Genomic DNA, 25,947 nt, shown 5'->3' with positions numbered 1-25,947 from the left:
GGGGTGCCTGGCCAGTCTGGGTGAGGGGCTGAGGGCCGTTTTCAGGCTGGCGGGTGACTGAAGCTCCCAACCTGTCCTTTTTTTCTTTTTTTTTCTTTTTATTCTGGGCCAACTTTAGCTCTGAGGCCTCGGCTACTGAAAGCAGGTTTCTGGCCTTTGTTTACCTTCTGTATTTGATACAATGTTGCAGTCCGGCTGGCTGAAGCCTGGCTGACTAAAGCAGGTTTCTGGGGGTTTTGTTTAGCTTCTATATTTGCAACATAGTTGCTTAGAGTTGCAGCTGAGAGGCCGGCAAGTCAGGCGGGGAATGTTGGAGTCCGCTGTCACTGGAGCAAGCAAGCCTCCCTGTTCGCTTCAGTGCATGGCTTCCAGCCGCCACCTTGGCTGGCAGTTAATTTGCATATCGCCCTGATTAGCCAATGGGAAGGGTAGCGGATGTACGGCTAATTACCATGTTTCTCTTTTATTAGATAGGATATAGATGCATTTTTAAGAAATTAACCTGGATTTTAATTTGCTCTGATTAATTATAAAGATCATGATTTGTTATTTTCCTAATTCCTAGTTTAAAAAGATAGGGCTAAACAAATGAAAAACATATTAACAGTGAGACTCATTCAAAGATGAAAAAAGCTATTTCTGGAGGCCTCTAGAACAGAACTGTTCAAGCATAATTTGGATGACTGCCAGAGAGAAGGGAAGTGCCAAGCTTTAAGTAGAACACTGTCTATTAAGGTTCTTTTCGACCTTAAGATTCTATCATTTTGACAAAACACAGACAATCTAAAACCAAACAAAAACAAAACCTGCTCAAAAGTAGCTCATCAGCTTTCAAAATATAAATTCTTCATGGTGACTAAACACATAAATGCTTCCCCCAATAACCTTACAGAGTTGGTAAACGTTTAGTTATAACTTAAATTGTCAGAAGTATGGTCCCCATCATCTCAGTTGGAAAAACAAAAACAAAAAACCCCCCACAAACCATCTTTTTACCTTATTAAAGTAGTCCAGCAGGAGCGGCCATCTAAGCAACGCAAGTAACAACTTATGGTTGTTTTCTTAAACTGTTTAATATCTTCTAATTCTTCATCTCTCATATCTGGCCTCTGAGCTATAAACAGCTGCATCAGGTTAAATAGTTCTTCCACTGCCTAAAAAGAGCAAATAAACATCACAGTGATCTTCTAACCCTACAACATTTTAGAATGTGTGCTTCTCATTCTAGATGTTATACTCATTAGCCAGCTCTTATAATTACACAAATGAGTTCAGTTACAGTACCATTCAAGAATGGTTATAAAATTAGCAATGAATTCTATTTTTAAAATTTCATATATAATTTATTTAGTGCAAATCTCAAAATATAATTTTAGGAAGATTAAAAACTGCAAGTTAAGATAGTTCATTTTTAGTCTTAATACTGTTTTAAGACCAGGTTTTGTAACTTCAAACGTGCATTCAGAGACATGCTACAACAAACCTTTACCACCTTTTCTTTAGTGAGAAATTATCACTTTGTCACAAGAATTTTACATCCCTCAATTAAGACTGTTTCTGAGAAAACCCTTTGGTGCCAACATTTGGAATGATCTTTCTTGACTGATGGATGCTCAGTTCAAGTTACCTGGCAAAAATTGATTTAAGCACCATTTTCATTAAAGTCTCTAATAGATAAGTTCTACAATAAAAACTGTTACATTTCACTGATGTCAAGGGCAAAAAAACATTAGGGGATATTCTCATGCAGCACTCTTCAGAGGTATATTTAACTATGGACATGTTAAGTAATGAAATCAAGTATTATTTATATGAATGTGATAGAAAAAAATGGATTCACTCTTAATAAATCTTATCCTAACTCCTAAGTCAGGCAGACTCTCTCATTCTTTTCCTTATGTATTCTTATTGCCTTGGTTTTGAGTGTGTTTTTCTTTTTTTGTACTGAATACAATCACTTTATTATAGGCATTCTAACTTTCTTCACTGGAAATTAGGTTCTTTCAAGGTGAGAAATTATAAACAATTCACTACATTATGTCTAAAGAACTGTTAAGGTCCTTTTTTTCAATAGGAAAAAAGAAGTATAGTACATAACTCAAGAATACCAATCCTTAAAATACCCTTCATTGTATTTTTTGATTAACTCTTAAATGTTGAATGTCTTGAAAAATGTCTACTCTCCACTCCCACCATTTCCTATTTAGCAAACAACTTCTCATATTAGCAATTTGTGGCCTCTGAGTTCACAATAGCCTTAAAAAGGTTTCTGCACTCCCCTTCCAAACGCCTTCCCAGACTTATACCCTCTTGGTATAATTTCAATTGACAACAGAGAATAAGAGATGACAATGAAAAGAAATATCCAGGAATGACAGCCTTATATGGGGATGGGGGGGGGTGTAGATGTAATATCAAACCTACAAATAGTCTGCAGAGAAAAAAAAAATCTTATTTACATTGAATATATTTGTATTCTGATAGAACATTTAACCATTTCATTCACTTCAATGTAGTATGAGAAAAAAATATTAGGGAATACTACAGCAAAGATGAAAATATTATTTAGCTCACAACTTAGCTTAGCATATAGACCTTGATAATAAATATCAAAATAAAAATATTCACTTCATTAAAACTGTACCATAAAGCTAACTTTTTTTCATTAGGTACATATGAAAGATATATTTACAAAACCATAAATTCCATTAAAGAAAATTTCATTATCAACCCAAGAAAAACTATCCATACACTTATAAATTTTATAACCATACAGCATTTTATGTTTTCAAGAAAACAAATATATGTTAAGTCTTTAAGAAAGAATAAAGTTAGACCATACTCCCATATTTTCTCACCATGTCCCAAAAGGGGAAAAACAGGTATTTCCAATCAATTTGAGGATACAGATATGAGTTATCAATTTTACTCACTCCAGGGTATTGGCTGGCATGGGGTGTGAGATTCTTAAAGGCCCACTGGATGTTCTGGTGAGAAGCCAGTTGTCGTGTAAATGTAGGAGACTGCTCACAGCAGAGCCTCAGAATGCCATAGTAGGCAGGCAGCATCCCACGGTTAAAAAGCACCACATCCTGATCATCATGGTCAGCAAGGATGTAATTGAAGGCAATGTTCTTGGTTACCACTGGGTTCTGAACAATAAGGCGGATATTCTCTGGACAGTCAGCACACACATTGTACCAAAATGAAAGCAAAGCCTGTTTATTGTGATTTGTAGCTATTGCTGGCTCAGAAAGTTTAGGCTGGAAAAGGTTCCACAAATCCATGAAATATGTGGAAAACATCAGCTTCTCAGTTTTGGAAATTAAACAGTAAGTCATAAAGCTAAAATAGGGCACTAGCTTTGTAGTGCCATGAACAGCAGCATCAACATAAAGTTTGGCTCTTGACAGCAAACCAAGGAGCACGTTGTAGACCTGATGTAGGACTACTGTTGTGTCTGGACTGAGTGGAAGGTCACGGGTTGGGATGTGCAAAGACCTTGTTGACCGGAACATCTGGCGGAATGAATTGCTTGGTATAAGGGACACCAGAAGATAAGCTGCAGCTATAAATGTAAAAAAAAAAAACACCTGTCAGATAGGTCCTTACAAGATATAAAAAAATAAACTGAAGAGTAGTCATTAAACACAAAGCCACTCTTCCCTTTAAAAATTAAAGTGAATAAAATTTAAGGGACATGAACATCTCTTTTAATATCTTTCTGCTCTATCATTAGTCCCAGAGAAAGATCCCAAGGAATGACGTAGACTGACATCTTCCATTCTGTCACTGTTCTTTTTTAAGTAGAGACAATAATCACATTAGCAAAAATAGCTTTAAACCTCTTTCGTTTAGCTTTCCCAAGACGTAGAGTTTTCCCAGTTATTTTATCATTTCTTCTCGGGAAACAATATCGTTTAATAGAAAGAACACAATATTTGGAACCAGAAGACCTATATAAGGCTGATAAACATGGTCAAATCATTTAATGTTTTAGGGTCTTAGTTTTATTCTTTACAAAGTAATAGTAAATTCTTTTGTAATAATTTATAGGTAAAGGTAAAATTTACTTACATTATAAAGACAGAATGAGATTTAAAAGTCCTTTGTAATACGTAAGATCATATATATGCCAATTTTAGAACATTAACTTTAAAAATCTTATTTAAAAGTCTTCTAGGCTAATCTTGCACACAAAGACTCTCTCCTTCAACATACCTGAAAAATCTTAAGTCTATGCTATAATTCGGAGAGATTAATGACTCATTAGTTGAGTCCATATGTAAAAGCAGTTACTATGAGCAAGGAAATGAGCTACATACTTTATAAATATTATCTCATTTAATCCTCACAACCACCTTGGAGGTAGGTACATATGAAAGACATATTGCATTGGAAACTCTGAATCTTGGAAAAGCAAAGACCAAGGCCACACAGATAAAGAGGTGAAGCCCATAATCAGCCTTGGGAAACGATGATTATGATAATGGTAAAACAATAACAAGAATTGCTAACATTTATTGAATGTTTACTATTTAACATCATAAGTTTATATAGCAGGCACTACTTTTGTTATCCCTACTTTCACTGAGACTTAAAATAGTAAGACTACCCCTTATAACACAGATAGGTGGCACAACTGGAATTCAAATCCAGGTCAGTCTCATGAGCTCCTAACATTCACTACAGAGCCTCCTCAAGGCTTCTAATGACTTAGTTTAACTCTACTTTTAATACACCTACTAAATTCTGTCTCCCACTATTTTACCAATAATTTGATAATTTCCATTGTACTGTCAAAGCAAAAAAAGTCAGTATATCTAAAATTAATTGTAATCTAGTTTATAGATTATAAATTAAAATTTATTTCTGCACAATACTCCATTTCTATGTATTTTTTCACCGATATTATCAGTATGGCTCAATTTGATATGTGCTTCAAATATAAAAAGTTGGCATATAAGTATCATTCTGATAAATTTTTGTATAAAACTGCAACTAAGAAAAGTCATGATTAAAAAAAAAACACACCTTAAGTCAGTTGAACTTAGAGCAAATCTACTTCCATTTCTATATGGCAACTCTTCAACTACTTTAAGGCACCTATCGTGTCTCAATTTTTCTTCCTTAGACTAAACATTCTCAGTCATTCCTTAAAGTTATTCTGTAAGATTTAAAAGTAGTTCTCTATAATCTTTCTTTTATACATGTTACTCTAATTCTTATTCTAAGTTATATTCATTCTATTCAAATACTTGGGCCCTTTTTTCAAGTTATATAAAAAATACTTTTTGATATTACTACAATCTCCACCACAATACTTAAAAAAAAATGATGCATTATAACAATTTATTTCCTAACTGAACATCCAGCTTTAAATTTTTCACAACTATAAATAATGTGGTTGGATATCCATATATTAGATGACTTACTTATACTGGAATCCTGAAATGATATTACTGAGTTAAAAAGGAAAAAGATTTTAAGGATCTCATCACATACTGCTAAGTTGCCTTTCATAAGGGCAATATTAACTTAGAATGAAACTGCAATGCATGAGAATGCCGTTTCCTAAGCACTGTCATGAATATTAGGTGTAATGGCTAGCTAAAAATCTTTTTTGGGCAGTGGAGGGACACGAATGCCAACCGGCATATGTGTCAGCTCTTACAAATATCCCATTACTGTGCGGTTACCTAAATTGGCAAGAAAAGCAAGCTTATAAGCAGAGAACCAATGCCAATCCATGTCTACCCATGATGAAAGGTGTTTTTTTCCAAATATTTTATTTTAGAATAGGTAGAACAGACAATCTCCATACACCGCCTCCCCATTTCCTCTATTGTTAATAGCTATTATTACTAAGGAACACTTGTCGTGACTAAAGGAACCAACACTGGCACATAACTGTCACACTTTAGATTTCAATAGTTTTGCCCTAATGTTCTTTTTTTCTGGTTCTAGGATACAGTACATTTAATTACCATGTCTTCTTAAGCAACTTTTGGCTGTGACAGTTTCTCTGACTTCCCGTGCATTTGGTGACCTTGCTAGTTTTGAGGTCAGGTGTTTTTTTTTTAACCCATTGTACACCATAAGCGTCTGTAGACGCAAGTGGCGGACCTTCTCCACATACCATGTGCATCTAAAAAAAAATGTTTTCCCTAAGTGGCAGCCCTGACCAACTTTAAAATCATTTTTCGTGAGAATTTTCAGCTGAAAATATTCAAGAACACCCGAATTGTGAGTAATATATTTATTTTTATAATATTCATTACAAATTGACTTTTTAAAATTAAATTCAAAATATCGTGGCATGTGGGGATGTTTCCATTTTGGATGTGTGGCAGTTAACTGGTTAAAAAACATTTTTATTGATTTCAGAGAGAGGAGGAAGAGGGAGAGAGGGATAGAAACATCAACGATGAGAATCACTGATTGGCTGTCTCCTGCATGACCCCTACTGGGGATCAAGTCAGTGACCTCTTGGTTCATGGGTCAACGTTCAACCATTGAGCCATGCTGGCTGTGTGAGGTCAGATATTTTTGTAGAATAACCCTGAAATTGGGTTTATCTGATGTTTATCATATTTAGACTCAGGTTATTGGTTTTTGGGAAGAAGACCACACTGTGCCACACACACAGGTACAGTAACCGTTGCATTACATTATATCAAGGGTACATGCTATAATATAAATGTAACTCTTCAGTGATGATGTTAACCTTAATCACCTGGCTCAGTTAATATTTGTCAAGTTTCTTTACTTCATTATTTCCTCCATCCCCCAAACTCTACTTTTTGAAAACAAGGCACTAAGCTCACAAAAGGGGTGGGGAGATATACTCCACCTCCTTGGGGACATAAATTATCTGAAATTCTGGTTGGGAGATCTGTCTCTTCTCCATTTATCCATTTATTCATTCAATTAGTCATTTATTTTTATCAGTATGGACTCATGATTATTTATTTTATACTTTGGGTCACAATCTAGTGCTATGTATTATTTACTTTTTTTACTCAAATTGTTCCAGCTTTGGTCATTGGGAGCTCTTTCCGGTTGGTTCTATGTCCCTTTGATATATCCCCATCACTTTAGCTTTTGAGTACTTCTTTACTTTCTGGATCTACAAGATGCTGCAGATTCATTTTGTATGTTCCCAGACACAGTCCTAGAATCAGCCATTTCTCCAAGGAACTGTGATTCCTTTCATTGAAGAATGAAAAAGAGATCTGGGTATTCGATGTGCTTGTTGCTACTGGAGTGTCATTGATTCCAGGCCCTCTCAGTAGACAGCTAACAAATGATTTTAATGATTGAAAAATTTTAAAATATTAACTACTTTGATTTTTATTTCTTTGAACACTATCATGAGAACATAATCTAAGTTTACCAGCAATTTTCTATTCTGTGAAACATCTATATTTTGTATTTGTCCTTCTGTCTTCCAAGATCTTTGTTTATTCTCCTCCAGCATGTGTATAATAAAGATGTTTATCATTTAATGCCCATAATTGCAGTGAATATTTTCCCTCAGTTTGTTTTATGTCTTTATTACTACTTTATTTTTAGGCTTCATTTTTATTTTTATTTATTATTTATAATTTATTTTTAGAGAGAGAAGAGAGAGGGAAAAACAGAGAGAAACATCAATGTGAGAGAAATACATTGACTGGTTGCCTCCTACATGGGCCGAGGAGGAGCCTGCAACAGAGGTATTGAACCTGGGACCCTTCAGTTCATAGGCCAACACTCTATCCACTGAGCCAAACCGGCAAGGGCTATTTTTAGCCTTCTTAAATTGCTTTTAAGATAGAATTATGACCCTTTACTCTATTTACTAATGCTAATCATGCTTTGTCACTCTATCAAGCAAGGAAACAAAAATGGCTTATGGTGATGTCACCTAAGAAAGGACATACTTTTCTATCCTTAAAAAACCAAAACCACTATAGATATTTGTAAAACATTGGTACAGGTTTCCAAATATTAATATAACTTTGGCTTTTTAAAAAAATAATACCTTTAAGAGCATTTGAATTATACAACAATGGGCATATTGTAGTCACCTTACAACAAAACAAAGAAAGAAAACTTGAACAAATGGTTTGTTAAATTCTGAATATTTGACTTACAAGTCCTGACTCTAGGGTAATTGTGAGCCAAAAGAAACCTCTCGACCCAGTTTTCCATATTCTGTAGGACCCAGCTGTGTGCCAGTTTATTTCGGGGTGTCTGCACTGCCAACCAATCCAGACACTGAGAAGGATTATATTCAATTACCTAGAAATAAAACAGACAAGAACAGAATATAAAGCCAATTGAATTGAGCAGTAACTTTTTAACTTACTTTTGGTATATGCCATTAAACACTTAACCAAAATAGTTTTATGAAAACTAGATCCTAAAAAATGTTTCAACCATGCGTTTTCCCATTTTTAAAGCTACTTTACTCTCATCAACAGAAAATGTTCAGAAACATTTGTCTTTAGATTACAAAATAAAATTAAAATAACCAAGGACTCTAATATAAGACCAATAAGAGAAACCAATGACACATTAACCAAGGATTCTAACATGAGACCAATAAGAAAAGCCAATTATTTTTAGGTCTTTAGTTTGCAAATTAACTTAAAAGTGCTTTTAATTCTTTAAAGTTTCTCATCTTTACTTTTCCTATTGTTTGCCCAATCTGTTTCTATACGTGAGAATGAAAACCAGCTCACTGCACCACTGAGGAGTTTTTTTTTTTTCAAGGGGAAATAGAATTTTAGGGATCTAGAGTAGGGGTTGGAAAACTATAACTCCTGGGCCAAATTCTGTAGTTTGCCTATTCGCTAAGTATTTTTTTTAAAAACTTTTTTTTTTAAATGGGAACTCTTTTTTTTTTTTAATTTTTTTTTTTTTTTTTTATTGATTTCAGAGAGGAAGGGAGAGGGAGAGCGAGATAAAAACATCAATGAGAGAGAATCATGGATCGGCTGCCTCCTGCACGCCCCCTACTGGGGATCGAGCCCACAACCTGGGCATGTGCCCTTGACCAGAATCGAACCCGGGACCTTTCAGTCCGCAGGCCGACGCTCTATCCACTGAGCCAAACCAGCTAGGGCTGTATTTATGGGAACACAGCCATACCCTCATTTATTTATTTTTCATGGCTGTTTTTTTAAAAATACTTAAAAAAAAATTTTTTTTATTGATTTCAGAGAGGAAGGGAGATGAAGAGAAACATGGATGCGAGAACTAAACATCTACCAGCTGCCTCCTGTATGCCCCCTACCAGGATCGAGCCTGCAACCCGGAATCAAACTGGTAACCTTCTGGTGCATGGGATGATGCCCAACCGAGCCATACCTTGTTTTTTTGAGAGTAGGGAAATGAGAACCGTGGATTGGCTGAAGGCTGTTCTCTTTAAACATCTGGGAGACTTGCTGAAAACTCTTTTCCCCCAGACTTTCTGACTAAAGTGTCTCTCTTCTTTCCTCAACCTAGGACTTACTAAACCCATTTTGGAATTCTAAGTAAGAAGAAACTGGTACTTAACATGTTAGTGACTGTATTCAACAAATAAAATCTTCAGAAAAATAAATACTGAGACATTTGCTCTAAGATTTACCTCCCATATCCTCTGCAGAATGTAAGATGCAAAGGGAGGCATTCCTGGAGGTCCACCAGCAAACTCCATTAGCATAGTCAATAATTTAAAGAAAGGATTAGCTGCCTGTAAGAGACATACAAGACTGTATTTATATCTATTTGAAACCATCTCTATCAGCAAAAAATAAACATGTATAATTCTTGTATACATCACACTTAAATATGCTGCATTATATTTGCAGAGCAGAGTACCTCCTGCATATGAATTTGAACTATCATAAAAATCAGCTGGGAATACAAAGTCAGTTGCATGGGAGCCAAATGTAACAGAAAACATGTTTTTACTGGATGTTAATTTGGGGGGAAAAAAATCAAAACTCTTGTTAAATGAGACAACCATGTTTGTAGAATAATTTAGATTAAAAGTTTGTTGCAGCAAATTTTGACCTGATATAATCTGTATTAATATTTGACATGTATTATCAAAGTAGCTGTGACATTTCCATTTTACAAAGATAGTTTTGTACAATACTGTATTCCATTTTTTTATATACTTCCCACCTATCCAGTCATCTGATTAGTATATGTTTTTTTCTTGGGCCCAATTATATGCTTAAAACCAAACAATATTCAAGCTTAGGCAGGCCACTGATATGTTGAACTTATATGTAAAATTTATGTTTAATTGAGAAAATTACATTTGTGATAAGACACAAAGAACTAACTCCATTTATTCAAGTTATATACTTAAAAATAGGTTTATTCCCTTTGTAATACTTTAAGCAATAAAAAAATTTTAAAAAAATAGGTTTATTATGGGGAAATGAATAATTTTTTTTCAAGGACAATTACAATGGTTCATTTGAAAGCACTGTCAATACTGGTAGTAGTTTTAAAAACATGATTTAATAAATTTCTACATACCTCAGGAGTCAGTTTTGCTATTGATGTGAAAAGCATAGATACAATCTAAAACAGAAAAAGGAAAATTTCAGAATATTCTTTTAAAAATTATCAAAAAACTTTAATACTTTAAAGTTAAAACTTTAAGCTTTCTTAGCACTTACATGTTCTGCAAGTCGATTATTGTATCGACACAGGCTGAAAATCAGATTACAAGTTTGTCTTATATTGATGCCATCACGAATATGTTGAAACAAGAAGGGAAATCCCTGTTAAAAACAAAAGGTGTTCATTTAGGTACTGTTATTATTATTTTTGTGATTACCAAATGGTCTAACATAGAGTAGGTAATACCTTTCCTCCTGTTAATGCTGCCATGTCAGTCTGTGATAATGTCAAATGCCTAAAAGAAAACATTAGTAGAAATAAGTTTTTCTTCCCTCTGTACTACTTTATAGCTATCTGCATCATGACACACATCAAAATTGTCAATCCAATTATAACCATACCAACTGACCATCATAAAATGATCCTGAACTATCTGTTAGCTAGACTTTTTTGCTAGACATATTTTGTTATTATTTATTTATTTACATATATTTTTATTGATTTTAGAGAGGAAGGGAGAGGGAGAGAGAGATACAGACATCAATGATGAGAGAGATTCATTGATTGGCTGCCTCCTGCATGCCCCCCACTGGGTATTGAGCACAACCAGGGCATGTGCCCTTGGCTGGAATCAAACCCAGGACCCTTCAGTCCAAAGGCCGACGCTCTATCCACTGAGCCAAACCAACTAGGGTTGTCAGACATATTTTAGACAATTTTTCAAGAAACCAAAATTGGTATACTACAGCTCAAATCTAATTTATTTCCATTTAATTATATTAATATTTTGTGACACTTAGAGAGCTTTTCCTGAAATGAGAACCTTTAAAACAAAACGAACTTATAAGAAATACTTGAAAGTTTCATTTCCCAGTTGAAAATTAGTGCATATTTTTTGAAATTTACTATAAAAAATTTAGTACAAAAATAAAAAGAACAGTGTAAGTATCCTATCATTCAGCTTCTAATTATCAATTCATGACCAGTCTGGTTTCATTTGTACCTCCTACTCACTCAATATGGACTATTTTGAAGCAATTCCAGTATTTTAATTTAATCCATAAATCTCAATACATATTGCTAACAGATAAATTTAAAATACAGAACCACACTTACATTATTTACACCCAAAATCCATCAACAATTCCTTTCTATTGTACAATACGCAGTGTACAATTTCCTCAAGTTTCTAACAAAAAAAACCTCTTACACTTAATTTGTTTAAATCAGGATCCAAATAAAACCCTCTGTTGCTATTGGATGAAATTATCTTTCAAATCTCTTTTAGACTACTGGTCTCCCCTCTGATTTCGTTTTTTTTCCTTGCAATTTATCTGCTAAAGAAAGCAGGTGGTTTGTCCTATAGAATTTCCCACATTTCCATCTTGCTGATTGTACCCTGTGGTGGTATTTTATACATGTTATTCTCTGTGCCCATATTTCCTGTAAACTGGTAGGTAGATAGAGACTTGATCAAATCAAATCTTGATCAATTCTTGACTTTTTAACCAAGAATACTTCAGTGGTACTATGGATTTCATCAGGAGGTACACAATTAAAAGTTGTCTTTCTTTTTGTTAATGTTTTCAGTCAGCGATGATCCTTTCCTAGACCTAATATTTCATTTGGGATGCAAAATGTTGATATTGTAATTCCAGCACTACTTGCTTATTTATTAGCTCAAATACCTCTTTGATGACAAACTTCCTCTCACTTACCATTTGGTTGCCACGAGCTATAATTCTTACAGGTAAAGATAAATGCTTAATATTCCTGTATTAATAAGTTTCCAAAATTATGATTAGGTTTCTTAATATACTCCAAAGGTTGTCAATGAGTTTTTATAATTTTTGTTTTAAAGTATCATTATGAACTCATGAATTTAAACATGTGTGATGTGTTTTAGTCCACTTGTAGTTGTTATTATTGATGCTCAGGTTGTCCAATCTATAACCAGCATAAACATCTTTAAGTTGGCTCTTGAATCCTTTTAACATGGCCTCAGTAGGCTTTGACAGACTCCTTGTTTTCCAAGGTTACAAAACATTCCCAGCTTCCCATTCATTTCTTGCCCCAAACCTGGAATTGGCTATATTTCCAAGGAACCGTAATTTTTTCAGTGGGAAATGTTATCTAGTGACTACAACCTAGATGCTAGGGGCACTCATTGGTTCTGAGCTGGACAGGATTTCTAGGCCTTTTCAGAAAATGGAGGTATATAATACATGTTTTGTTTGCGTAAGACAAAAATACACCATGAATTCTACTGATATTTCCAAATTTAGTTTTAAAGAAGTTATATAAAAACCCTATTATATTTGTACTAGAGGCCCGATGTACAAAATTCGTACAAGGGGCTCGGCCCTCGCAACCCTGGCTTCATCCGGAAGGTCATCCGGAAGTTCGTTTGACTGTCTGGTCTAATTAGCATATTATGCTTTTATCATTATAGATTTCTTTTTTCTTTTGCTAAGAATCTTGGTTTCTAATGACATTAACAATTACTTGCTTTACTCTATAATATAAAAAGTTTCAGAATAATAATTTCAAAAACAGTTTAGGGTAATTTTACAATTCTTTTTGTCCTCCAGTTACCTCCTTGCTGGCAATTTACAGTGATATTAATGTGCTCTAAAGTTACTTTAATTCCTCTTCATTGGCTATGCCACCAGCTCAATACACAGCTAGGTTCATTTATTTCAGTCTGCTTTTGATTTTTAAACATTCACATGATTCCAAAGTTAAAACAAATACAATACACAAAATAATGTATATTCAAAGAAGTCAAGCTTTCATTCCTTTCCCCTCCAGCCTGTATGATCCTTTCCTAGACCTAATATTTCATTTGGGATGCAAAATGTTGATATTGTAATTCCAGCACTACTTGCTTATTTATTAGCTCAAATACCTCTTTGATGACAAACTTCCTCTCACTTACCATTTGGTTGCCACGAGCTATAATTCTTACAGGTAAAGATAAATGCTTAATATTCCTGTATTAATAAGTTTCCAAAATTATGATTAGGTTTCTTAATATACTCCAAAGGTTGTCAATGAGTTTTTATAATTTTTGTTTTAAAGTATCATTATGAACTCATGAATTTAAACATGTGTGATGTGTTTTAGTCCACTTGTAGTTGTTATTATTGATGCTCAGGTTGTCCAATCTATAACCAGCATAAACATCTTTAAGTTGGCTCTTGAATCCTTTTAACATGGCCTCAGTAGGCTTTGACAGACTCCTTGTTTTCCAAGGTTACAAAACATTCCCAGCTTCCCATTCATTTCTTGCCCCAAACCTGGAATTGGCTATATTTCCAAGGAACCGTAATTTTTTCAGTGGGAAATGTTATCTAGTGACTACAACCTAGATGCTAGGGGCACTCATTGGTTCTGAGCTGGACAGGATTTCTAGGCCTTTTCAGAAAATGGAGGTATATAATACATGTTTTGTTTGCGTAAGACAAAAATACACCATGAATTCTACTGATATTTCCAAATTTAGTTTTAAAGAAGTTATATAAAAACCCTATTATATTTGTACTAGAGGCCCGATGTACAAAATTCGTACAAGGGGCTCGGCCCTCGCAACCCTGGCTTCATCCGGAAGGTCATCCGGAAGTTCGTTTGACTGTCTGGTCTAATTAGCATATTATGCTTTTATCATTATAGATTTCTTTTTTCTTTTGCTAAGAATCTTGGTTTCTAATGACATTAACAATTACTTGCTTTACTCTATAATATAAAAAGTTTCAGAATAATAATTTCAAAAACAGTTTAGGGTAATTTTACAATTCTTTTTGTCCTCCAGTTACCTCCTTGCTGGCAATTTACAGTGATATTAATGTGCTCTAAAGTTACTTTAATTCCTCTTCATTGGCTATGCCACCAGCTCAATACACAGCTAGGTTCATTTATTTCAGTCTGCTTTTGATTTTTAAACATTCACATGATTCCAAAGTTAAAACAAATACAATACACAAAATAATGTATATTCAAAGAAGTCAAGCTTTCATTCCTTTCCCCTCCAGCCTGTATTTCCCTCCCCAACCATAGGAAATGCTTTTTTTTTTTGTTTTTGAGTCAGCCTTCAACTAAAAAAAAAAAAAATACAGTAAATTCTCATTTGTAGTACCATGTTCTATAAAGTGCTGCAAACACCAAGTAGTGAATACTCAATCACTGCTTCAAGGGGAAATACAGGGTTAGGTTCCTGTGAGCCTCTGGTCACAATATTTTCATCAACCGATAGATATTACCTTTTTTTTCAAGCGTGTTTCTGTTTAAAGACACCTTATTTAATACATATTGTTAACTCATTAGCATTAAACTAATAGCAAACAACACCCTAGCTCATACCTGAATGAAGCTTATCTAAGACATATTATGAACTTGATCTTCTCGAGCTTAGGAACACTAGGCAGCACTTAACATTATGTTCCAGGACCATTTTAAACAGCCAAGTCACAACAAAAAGCAGAAACGTGAAAAATGTGACATATGCCAAGAAAAGAACATTGTTTACAATATGAAAACTGGAAAAGAGTACAACAGGCAACTCAATTTTTTTTTTTTTTTTGCCACTCTACACATGTACTTTCTACAGTTCATAAATGACTGCAAAAGCTCCTTGAGTACTGATTTGGGGATTAAAAAAATTTTTAACAAGAAGGCAAATTCGAAAATAGGAGATCTATGAGGATACATGTGCACGCGTACACACACAGACACTCTCTCTCTTTCTCATAGCCCTTCTTAAAAAGTAGCATACTATATATACTTTTCTCACCTTGCTTTTTTCACTCAGTAATACTTATCCTAAAGATTTCTCCAAGGTAGTACAGATATATTCCATGCTTCCTTTTTTCAACTATAGAGTACACTATTGAGTGAATACCCTGTTTTTCAACAAGTCCCCTCTTGGTGGACATTTCGTCTTTTGTTATTACAAACACTGCTGCAATAAATAGCACTGCCTATACATCTTTCTATTTTGGGGAACAGATTCTTAAACGTGGGATTGCTAGGTTAAAGGATGAATGCACATATAATTTTGCTACATATTTTACTGTATAATTTCTTCAATGTATATTTCTAATATGACTCAGATAAATACTGTACGAGTTGCTACAAAAGACTGAAATAAGCTACAAGAGTTGGTAAACTGCAGTGTTATTTAAAAGGAGTTAAAAAACAAAAGCTACTGAATTAACATAACAGTGGTGAAACGATCATGAAAAAATAAAATCAAACATGCTTTAAGCATTTTGAATGTGAAACATTTCACCTTTCTGAGCGAGACTGTTCAACCAAAAGAGCAACTAAAGCTATCATTTTTTCAAGGGCAGCTGGCCTGTATTTTTCTTCTGCCAGAGAAAGGATATCTTCTTCCTCCTCCTCTTCTTCCCCTTCTTCCTCTGACAACACTTCAACTTGAGGCTAGAACAGAACAAAATCCAATTTTAATATATTAGTTTTAACATTATCTTGAGAGCATATAACTTGATTGTTTTATATAACTAACCAAGGTAGATGGTGGAAGGAGTATGTGTCATGAAAAAAACAACACGCAAAGGCCTAACCCTAACTTTAAAAGTCTAAACCACATTCAGGACAATTTTAGACCTAATGGGCAGAACTGTAAAGAGCAATGATTGATTCTCAAAACTGTGACTATTTACCTTACCTAAAGGAATAAATCCTTTAATAATTTTTTTTTCTTATTGGCAAGCCCTTTGGAAGATAAATCAGATCAAAATTTATGAGTATGGTAAAAGAGTATTTACTATTTAATAAAACTGCCGGTTACACAAATTAAGGCATTCTTATTTGCAGTTGTCAAATAATCTACATAGTAGGTATTTTGAAGAGATATTCACTTGGGCTTTGAAATGAAAGAGACTGAAAAGGTTTTATGATCTAACAAAGCAAGAGAAAAGCAGTCTAAACAAGCAGCCATATAGGCTAGAATTACATAATAACTGTCCATATTCTGAGAAGCATTTATATATACACTAGAGGCCCAGTGCACAAATCCTTGTACTGGGCCTCTAATATGCATATAAGATCTTTGGTTAATCTCTTCCCGCCCTCTTCCCTCCCCCTCCCTCTGAGATTCATCAGTCTGTTCCATGTTTCCACGCCTGTGCGTTGAGCGTCTGCTCCCCCCACCCCCAACGCCCCCTCCATGCTCAGTGCGTGTCATAGCTACCGGTCGAACGGTTGGTTAGGCTTTTATATATATAGATGTGATTAATACTTTATAGGTAAGGAGTCTGATCAAGGATCAAAGCCCAACTCACTGTGATTTAAAACAAGTTAATGTCTTTATGCCTCAAGTTCCTCATCTGTAAAATGGAGATAACAAAACTACTTACCTCTTAGGATTACAAAGGGATTAAATAGAACAGTGCAAATAGAGCATTCAATCCAATGTGGTCATTATAGACAACACAAAATCCACATTAATGCCTTAATATATAAACAGACTAGCTACTTAAATTTTTTGAGACTCTGATAAAAAATATGGGCAACAAAAATGTTCATCGAAACAATAAGCTAATGATAGAACCCCAAAGTGGGTGGTGGCCCTTTTGCCTAAATTATTTCCTTTGTTCCATGGCTTTACCAATCAAATTTATTGCTTAATTGTTTCTTCTCTTGCTATATCCATTAAAAATATCAATCAAACTTAGACCCTTAAAACTATCTAATATCACAGCCTGAAGGGACTTTAAAGAGTTAATATTTCATGATTTTCCATGATGCAAACTTGTAAACATGGCCTATAAATCCCTGATATGAGACAGGATTGTACTTACATTTTCAGGCCCTTTGGTTCCCATGTAAAAATGTACCATAGTAGATATGGCTTGCAATGAAAGCAAAAACTGGCTCTAAAAATAAAAATATTGGTTTAAAAATATGATATAAAAACAAATTTTAAATACTGAAAATAGGTACATAATACCAGAAATAAACATGATATAGCCTCACCTCTTCTTCACCCATTTTAGCAAATTCGTAAAGGAAGGCAAAATATTCTGTAAGATGTTTACTATGAGGTTTTACACCATGTTCCATAATTAATAATAGAGTTCTCACAAATCGAGTAACACATGAACGACCACCAATATCTTCAACTGAGGCATCCATATCATCTGACCTGAAAGCACAATTTAATATATCTTAGAGAAAGTATGAAGTCTGGAGATAGATACTCTGGGAGGAGAACTGTTTTTAAAAACCTGAATTTTGCCCTGGCCAGTGTGACTCAGTTGGTTGGAGCATCATCCAGTACACCCAAAGGTCATGGGTTTGATTCCCCGTCAGGGCACATACCTAGGTTGTGGGTTTGATCCCCAGTTGGGGCATATATAGCAGGCAACCGACAGATGTCTCTCTCACATTGTTTCTCTCTCCCTTTCCCTCTCTTCAAAAACCAATGAGCATGTCCTCAAGTGAGGACTTAAAAAAACAACACCCGAATTTAACTCTTTCATCTTTATAATAATAAAATACCAATTACAACAATGTAGTAGTTGGATTCCAATTATTGTGCCTGGCTAAAGCAATATAAGCAAAAGATGAAGTCATAAAGTTATTTGTAGAGTATTTTGAAGATGCACTTAATTAAAAATAAAAGAAGTAAAAGAAGTTTTGCCTTCTTGATTTATATAATTACAGATTTTTTTTTTAAAACAACAAAAAAAACCCCACCTAAATATTTCAATGTGAATATTTACAAATACTCTGTAGGAAGCCCTAGTTGGTTTGGCTCAGTGGATAGAGCATTGATCGGCCTGCAGACTAAAGGGTCCCGGGTTCAATCTTGGTCAAGGGCACATACTTCAGTTGCAGGCTTCTCTCTGGCCCGGGCCCTGCAGGAGGCAACCAATGGATATGTTTCTCTCACATCAATGTTTCTCTCTCTCTTCCACTCTCACTAAAAATAAATGGAAAAAAAAATGTCCTCAGGTGGGGATTAACAACAACAAAAAAACTTTGTAGGCAGATTATCAAAAAGCTTAACAATAAAATGTTCAAAAAATAGTTCTTACCCATCTTCCATTCCTGGCTGTAGATAGAGATGAGCATGCACAGGTCTAAGTCTCTGAATCACATGGATGCACAAACGCTGAAACATCTATAAATGAAAAGATTAAAACAATCTGGAAGCCAACTCACATCAGGTAACAAAGATACTGAAAAATTTACATAATTCAAATTCTCTGCTATCCATTTGTATTTGCCTGCATATTAAATCTTTTTACATTCTAAAGCTTTCTTGGAGTCTCAACTGCAGACTGAAGATATAAGGCAAAGTTAGCTTAAAAAACAACATTCAGTTTTATAGTAAGGGATAAACAAAAACAAGTAAGTTTCAGTAATAGAGATTACCAAAAACAAAGCTTCACAAAACTCTCTGAACTGGAGAGAGTCTCTAAATAAGATATACAAATGGTCAATAAGCACATGAAAAGATGTTCAATATCATTAACTAATAGGGAAATACAAACCAAAACCACAATGGGATACTACTTCATACTCATTAGGATGGCTAAAATAAAAAACAGTAAAAAATGTTGAAGAACATGTAGTGAAACTGGAACCCTCAGAGATTGCTGCTGGGAGTATAAACTGGTGTAGAAACTATGAAAAACAGTTTGGTAGTTCCAAAAATTGTTGAAGATAGTGACCATATGACCCAGCAATTCCACTCCTAGATAAATATTAAAAAATATTGAGCCCTGACTGGTTTGGCTCAGTGGATAGAACGTCGGCCTGCGGACTCAAGGGTCCCGGGTTCGATTCCGGTCAAGGGCATGTACCTTGGTTGTGGGCATATCCCCAGTGGGGGGTGTGCAGGAGGCAGCTGATCGATGTTCCTCTTTCATCGATGTTTCTAACTCTCTATCCCTCTCCCTTCCTCGCTGTAAAAAATCAATAAAATATATATTTTTTAAAATATTGAAAACATATGCCAGGGGAGGATGGGTGGGTGGGAGGTAATCAACGAAGGACCTTGTATGTATATATGCATGGCCCATGGACATAGACAATGGGGCGGGGAGGGCCTGGGGCAGGGGATAGGGGTGGGCTGGAGGGGGTCAACGGGGGCAAAAAGGGGGCATATATAATATTTTCAACAACAAAGAATTATATTTAAAAAGTGGTGGGGTTATGGGGCATTTTCAAAAATAATAATGTAGATATTGCAAAAATCAGAATGGCATTGTTTGAAAAAATATTCTGACTCTGAATAAAAAGATTTGCAATCTATGTTAAAAAACACACATATGTCAACACAAATATGTTGGCAAATTTGGAATCAAATGTTCATAGCAGCATTATTCAAAATAGCCAAAAAGTGGAAACAGCCCAAATGTTCATCAATTGCTGAATGAATAAACAAAATCTGAAATATCCATTTAATGGAATATTATTTGGCAATGAAAAGAAACGAAGTACAGATCCATAATCCAGCATAGATAAATCTTGTAAATATTATAAAATCAAAGAATCCAGTCACAAAAGACCACATGCTATATAATTTCATTTATAGAAATGGTCAGAATAGATAAATCTATAGAAAGAGAAAGCAGATTAGTGTTGCCAGGGGCTGGTGAGAAGAGACAAGATAAAATGGGGAGTGACTGCTAACAGGTATAAGGCTTCTTTTTGGGGTGTTATAAAATCAGATAAATGATAGTTGCACAAGTTTAGAAACATACTAAAAACCACTAAATTTTACACTTTGAAAAGTTTCGGTAAGTTTTATAAGAATTACATCTCAATAATAACTGAAAAGTGGCATATTTCAGATCAAATTTTTGGTTTTGTATAATAAATGAATATAAAGTAATATTTGTATTTTCCTTGCCTCAATTTTCCAATTAGAAAAACAAATATTCATGTGATAGCTCAGGACTTGTCACAGAAATGAATTATAAACTATTTAACTTTCAAGGTCATTTCAGTCCCCATGGTTAGAATATCTTAAGGATGTGAAAAAGAACCAGTACAACTGATAAAGCAGCCAGAATAGGATCTGAGACAATGGTGGTTATAGCTACCTTCCTATCACCAGGCCAAGTGAATGATTTAAATTGCCTGATTGAAATATTTGTGTAAAAAGGACTGGTGAAAACAACAGTAAAATGACTTTTATGGTAAGAGGTCGATCTTTCCCAACTATATAAAAGACTAGAGGCCCGGTGCACAAAATTCATGCACTGGGAGTTGGAGGGGGGGGTGAGGTCCCCTCAGCCCAGCCTGCGCCCTCTTGCAGCCCAGGACCCCCCCCTCCTTACTGCCCGCCTGCTCCTTACTGCTTGGCTCGCTGCTCCTTAGCACTGCAGCAGAGGTGGAAGAGGATCCTGCCACGGCTGCTGTGCTTGCCAGCCGTGAGCCTGGCTTCTGGCTGAGCAGCACTCCAGCTGTGGGGGTGCACTGACCACTAGGGGGCAGCTCCTGTTTGAGTGTCTGCCCCCTGGTGGTCAGTGCACATCATAGCGACCAGTCATTCCGCCATTCGGTTGATTTGTATATTAGGGTTTTATTATATGTGATGGGTTAAGACATAGTCTCAGGCAAATTTAGAATCAACCTGACAGCCGTTTCTTTTTCAAATACATTTTCTTACCTGTCTCACAATTTGGTTAGGGCACTTAATTAATATCTGCATTGGCCACCAGTCATCATCAGCCATGCGGTCCAAAAACCACTGTAAGAAAATAGTGGGATTTTAACATTTAACCAAAACTCGTTAAATGGGATAAAAATCATATAAGAATTTTAATACTTGTCAATATTTCAATTATTTTAAATTTTTACCAAAAGAGATTCTTCATTTGCTAAAAAATCCAAAACCTAAAATGCCTAAAGTCATAATCAGGATCACCTTATTATAGAACTAGAGGCCCGGTGCACAACATTTGTGCACTGCTGGTGGTGGTGGTGGTGGTGGTGGTGTGTGTGTGTGTAGTGTCCTCCTCAGCCTGGCCTGCGCCCTTTAGCAGCCCAGGAGCCCTCGGGGGATGTCCAATTGACAGCTTAGGCCCACTCCCTTGGGTGAGCGGCTCCCTCCACTGCCGCTGCCCTCGCCAGCCATGAGCCCAGCTCCTGTGTTGAATGTCTGCCCCCTGGTGGTCAGTGCATGTCATAGTGACCAGTTGTTCCACCATTTGGTCAATTTGCATATTACCCTTTTATTATATAGGATGGGATACTGTTTTCCTCTTAGTCCTCATAAATGTCATACTGTAGAATCTTTTGTTTCTTTTGTTATGATCTGAGCACGATTCATATTCTTTATGTTTAAAAACAAATCTCTTGATAACAAAAAACATGCTTCTTTAAGCTAAGAACAACTTCCCATTGATTTCGAGATATCTTTTAATCACATATTTAACTCTTCTACTGAATTGTACTATTTATGCATACACATAATTAATGACAATTGTAGAAAACATGTTTAATTCCTTGACAGAGATCCAATGGCAAATCCTTAATTAAAATTCTAAAGTAAAAATGTATTAAAAAAAAAAAAATTATGACCTAATCAACCCAGCCTCTGGATCTATGAAACAGCTTAAAAATCATGAAGTGGAAGGGGAATAGAGAAAAATGTTAAATAACACCAGGAGGATGCAATTAGTTAATGCCAACATGTAGAAAATCCTGCATAACAAATGACAAAGTAGCAAATAAGTAGAAAAATAAGTAACTGCTAATATATGGAAGATTGAAGAGACAAAAGCAAAATGTGGACCTTGTTTGAACACTAATGTAAGCAAACCAACTGAAAAGAATACATTTTTTAAAAAAGACAATTAGAGAAAACTGAACACGGAATGGGTACTGGATATTAGGGATTCGCTTCTAATTTTACTAGCAGTGAATGGAGATACATACTGAGGTTAATTGATATATGATATGATATCTGGATTTGCTTTAAAATACTTCAGCTGAGAAAAAGCATGGGGGGAGACACAAATAAAAAAAAAGAATGTTATCTTTTTTTTTTAATATTTTTTTTATTGATTTTTTACAGAGAGGAAGGGAGAGGGATAGAGAGCTAGAAACATCGATGAGAGAGAAACATCGATCAGCTGCCTCCTGCATACCCCCGAATGGGGATGTGCCCGCAACCAAGGTACATGCCCTTGGCCGGAATCGAACCCGAGACCCTTCAGTCCACAGGCCGACGCTCTATCCACTGAGCCAAACCGGTCAGGGAAAAAAAAAGAATGTTATCTTTTGTTGAAATTGGGTGATAGGTACATCTTTCTACTTTTGTGCTTGTTTTGATATTAAGATGGCAATATGGTTTAACGATCATTATCTGGGAGCAATTATCCTTAGGGATGTCTTTCTCTGATAATGCAATATTGGAGGAGATAAAAATTGAATATAAACTGATCCACTGGGATATATGTATTTTTTTCTCAGAGAGGTAGGGGAGATATACATTTTAAGTAGTTTCTGATAACATTCAAAAGTAGTTAAGAAATATCTGGTAGTCTTTGGAATTTTCTATACTTTTTCGTCTAATGTGGGGGGAACCAAAGAGTTTTAAAGTAACTTAAGAATCAGTTATTTAATGGGTGTAATAGATTTGATAAATAAATTATAACTTTCTTTCAGCTATCAAATGATTTTATGAAAAACTCACACTGGGCTCCCTATGATTTGATAGATAAACAATTTTGCTGTAGCATCTATGTTAAGAAAACTAAGAAATGAATCTTAAGCTATGCATTGCTGGTTGAATTATTCACCTCACCTCACAAGCTGCTTGACTATTATTAAACTGTTTCGTCAATAATTCAATCCATTGAAGCATTGTGGGCTAAAAAAACAAAAAGAAAGAAAGAAGTCACTGAAGGCATAAGGAATTCTCAGCTAAAGATAGATAATGAAAACCAAAAGATATCAAATCACAAAAATACACAAAATAAAACATACCTTTTCTTTTGAATGAATAAATGTCTCTAGGACAAAGGAAGTGCTTAACTGTAAAGAAAGATGAAATTAAGCAAAAAAGACATAATTATTTTAAAGTAGTCATTTTGAAAAAGTTATCTAAGGCTTATATATTACCTTTGCAGTCATTAGAGACACAGCTTTAGGATCTGGTAATGTACTGGGAATACAACTACACAACTGCCACATAAACCTAGAATTTAAAAATAGTAAGTTGAAATTCTTATAGGAAAAAAATTTAAACATGTAACAAAAAAAACTATTATGGGGGGAGACAGAAGAGGTTACAGGGGGGATAAATGGTTACAGATGGAGACTTGACTTTGGGTGGTGAACAAACAATACAATAAATAAATGATATATTATAGAATTGTAAACCTGAGTCATATATAATTTTATTTAACCAATGTCAGCCCAATAAATTCAATAAATTTTTAAAATCTATTACTAAATTTATCAAACTTACCCAAAATATGTATGTTCAAAAATATTTTTGTCTTGAAGAAACTGCATGTTATCATGCCAAATCCACTGAAGAAAAAAAAATGTTAACATCAGATATTGCTTCATTACATTTTACCAATATTTTAAAAACAACCCCCCCAAAATACATGCACTTAAAATTCATGTTGATTTTTTTTCCAGGAATATGGAACAGGAAAGTACTGTAAGTTACTAAACCTGATCCAATTTATCATTCTATATCTAGCTATCTCAAGTGATTATTGTTAAGAACATATTTACAAAGATTTTGAAGAACAAAGATATACATGAATAAAACTGTCATATATATTTTGATAAGAATAGGTAATGAGAGAAAGGTTTATGTTTAAAAACTGGCCAAAAAAAGACAACCACTCTTTAATTTATGTTGGCAGACCTATATGGGAGTTGATTTCCCTGTTTACTCTAGAAAAATAATGAAAAACTATTATTTCTCACAACAGTCCTGTGGAACTACTCTGTCTTTAGTTTTTATGTTCCTTCATCTCTTTGAATACCTTAAAAACATGCTCTAAGTTACTGTTAGGCAGTTCCATAACATTATTTTTACCTGGTTCAATTTTATTTTCTGATTATTGATATTATTGGCTATCTTTATCCCCCTAAAGATTTTCAACTAACTCTACTTATCCCCCAGCCCCCTACTACTCTGGACCCAGGTTTCATAATCACATATTAGGGCTCCTGCTGTACAATATATTTAGAAAATCACAGACCTAGTCATTGAATGGCCTTGCTTCAGAGTTCTTGGTCCTTTACTATTTCTAGGCATGGACTAGCTGTAGCCACAAGGAAAGTTTGACAGCACTCACTCCACTCAATTCAGTGCCTTTTCATGGCAACTGAGCCCTATTCCAACTTCTTGCTTTTAGCTAGGTACTATCTCTTTAACCTCCCAAGAGCTGAACCTTTGGCCACCATTATCTGCTTTGGATCTAAAGCCTGGTAGTCCCATGATTTCCACCAGATTTACTGCCTTTAATTATGTTCCATTTCTGTTCTATAGAAATATTCATCTTGTTTTTTTATTGTCCTTTTTGCCTTGTATCAATACAATGTATGTGGAACTAACGGGGTATGTTTAAGTGTGAAACTATTGTACTACATTGATCAGAAAGAACTTTCCTAAGTGTTTTTCTATATACCCATCCAACTTCATCTTGGATCACTCTTCCTTATTAATCATCACAGCTACAGAGGTCACCTTTCAGCGTCTAAAATAGGCCAATAAACTCTATTCTTCCTCAGGACTCTGTATGTAACATTCTTTTTGCCCGGGGTACTCTTCAAATGATTAACTCCTCACTAACTTTCAAACTGAAGTTGAAGGTCACATTTCCTGAATACCTTCCACAGCACTCCTGATTCAATTATCCTTTTCTGAGCACTCTACTTGTTTTATCCATTATAGTCACACATTTGAGGGTTCTAAAAATTTTCTTTTTACCTCTGGTAAAGTCTGTTACTAGCTATATTTTAACAGTACAAATCTAAAAAACCAGATTCCAGTTTACATATAAAATCTATGTTAATGTTAAGTAACAGTAATATATTTTTTACTTAAATTTTTTAGTAAAATGTATGTGCAGGCAAACATTTTAAATTAATAAGCTGAAACTATGATAGAAAAAAATGGTTGGTTTAGGTCTACAATCAAGAATAGTCTAACAGAGTTTAATTTGTTTTTCTTGTTATCTTCTACACTAATAAAAGAGAAACATGGTAATTAGCGTACGACCGCTACCCTTACCATTGGCTAATCAGCATATCCTTATGCAAATTAACTGTCAGCCAAGATGGCGGCCGGCAGCCATGCACTGAAGCGAGCAGGGAGGCTTGCTTGCT

At 34.9% G+C, this 25,947-nt stretch overlaps 1 protein-coding gene across 5 annotated transcripts in view; it reads right to left on the bottom strand.

Annotated features, from left to right (window-relative positions):
- Positions 1 to 25,947, bottom strand: part of USP34 (ubiquitin specific peptidase 34) — a 203,004-nt gene that overhangs the window by 24,568 nt on the left and 152,489 nt on the right. For all 5 annotated transcript variants that reach the window (XM_014532016.1, XM_005884578.2, XM_014532014.1 and 2 more), the window contains 16 exons: positions 24,065 to 24,129; positions 23,716 to 23,791; positions 23,581 to 23,628; positions 23,399 to 23,464; positions 21,257 to 21,337; positions 18,672 to 18,757; positions 17,608 to 17,776; positions 17,433 to 17,507; positions 15,899 to 16,050; positions 10,858 to 10,906; positions 10,668 to 10,772; positions 10,525 to 10,569; positions 9,620 to 9,724; positions 8,139 to 8,286; positions 2,934 to 3,568; positions 997 to 1,154 (listed from right to left, as the gene is read on the bottom strand). In XM_014532016.1, the coding sequence (XP_014387502.1) occupies positions 997 to 1,154; positions 2,934 to 3,568; positions 8,139 to 8,286; positions 9,620 to 9,724; positions 10,525 to 10,569; positions 10,668 to 10,772; positions 10,858 to 10,906; positions 15,899 to 16,050; positions 17,433 to 17,507; positions 17,608 to 17,776; positions 18,672 to 18,757; positions 21,257 to 21,337; positions 23,399 to 23,464; positions 23,581 to 23,628; positions 23,716 to 23,791; positions 24,065 to 24,129 (2,063 nt within the window). The remainder of the gene's footprint in view (positions 1 to 996; positions 1,155 to 2,933; positions 3,569 to 8,138; positions 8,287 to 9,619; positions 9,725 to 10,524; positions 10,570 to 10,667; positions 10,773 to 10,857; positions 10,907 to 15,898; positions 16,051 to 17,432; positions 17,508 to 17,607; positions 17,777 to 18,671; positions 18,758 to 21,256; positions 21,338 to 23,398; positions 23,465 to 23,580; positions 23,629 to 23,715; positions 23,792 to 24,064; positions 24,130 to 25,947) is intronic.

This window comes from Myotis brandtii, unplaced genomic scaffold (genome assembly GCF_000412655.1).
Source record: "Myotis brandtii unplaced genomic scaffold, ASM41265v1 scaffold84, whole genome shotgun sequence".
NCBI classification, from domain to species: Eukaryota; Metazoa; Chordata; class Mammalia; order Chiroptera; family Vespertilionidae; genus Myotis; species Myotis brandtii.
Note: the sequence above shows the minus strand (reverse complement) of the source record. Positions and strands in the feature narration are given on the sequence as shown.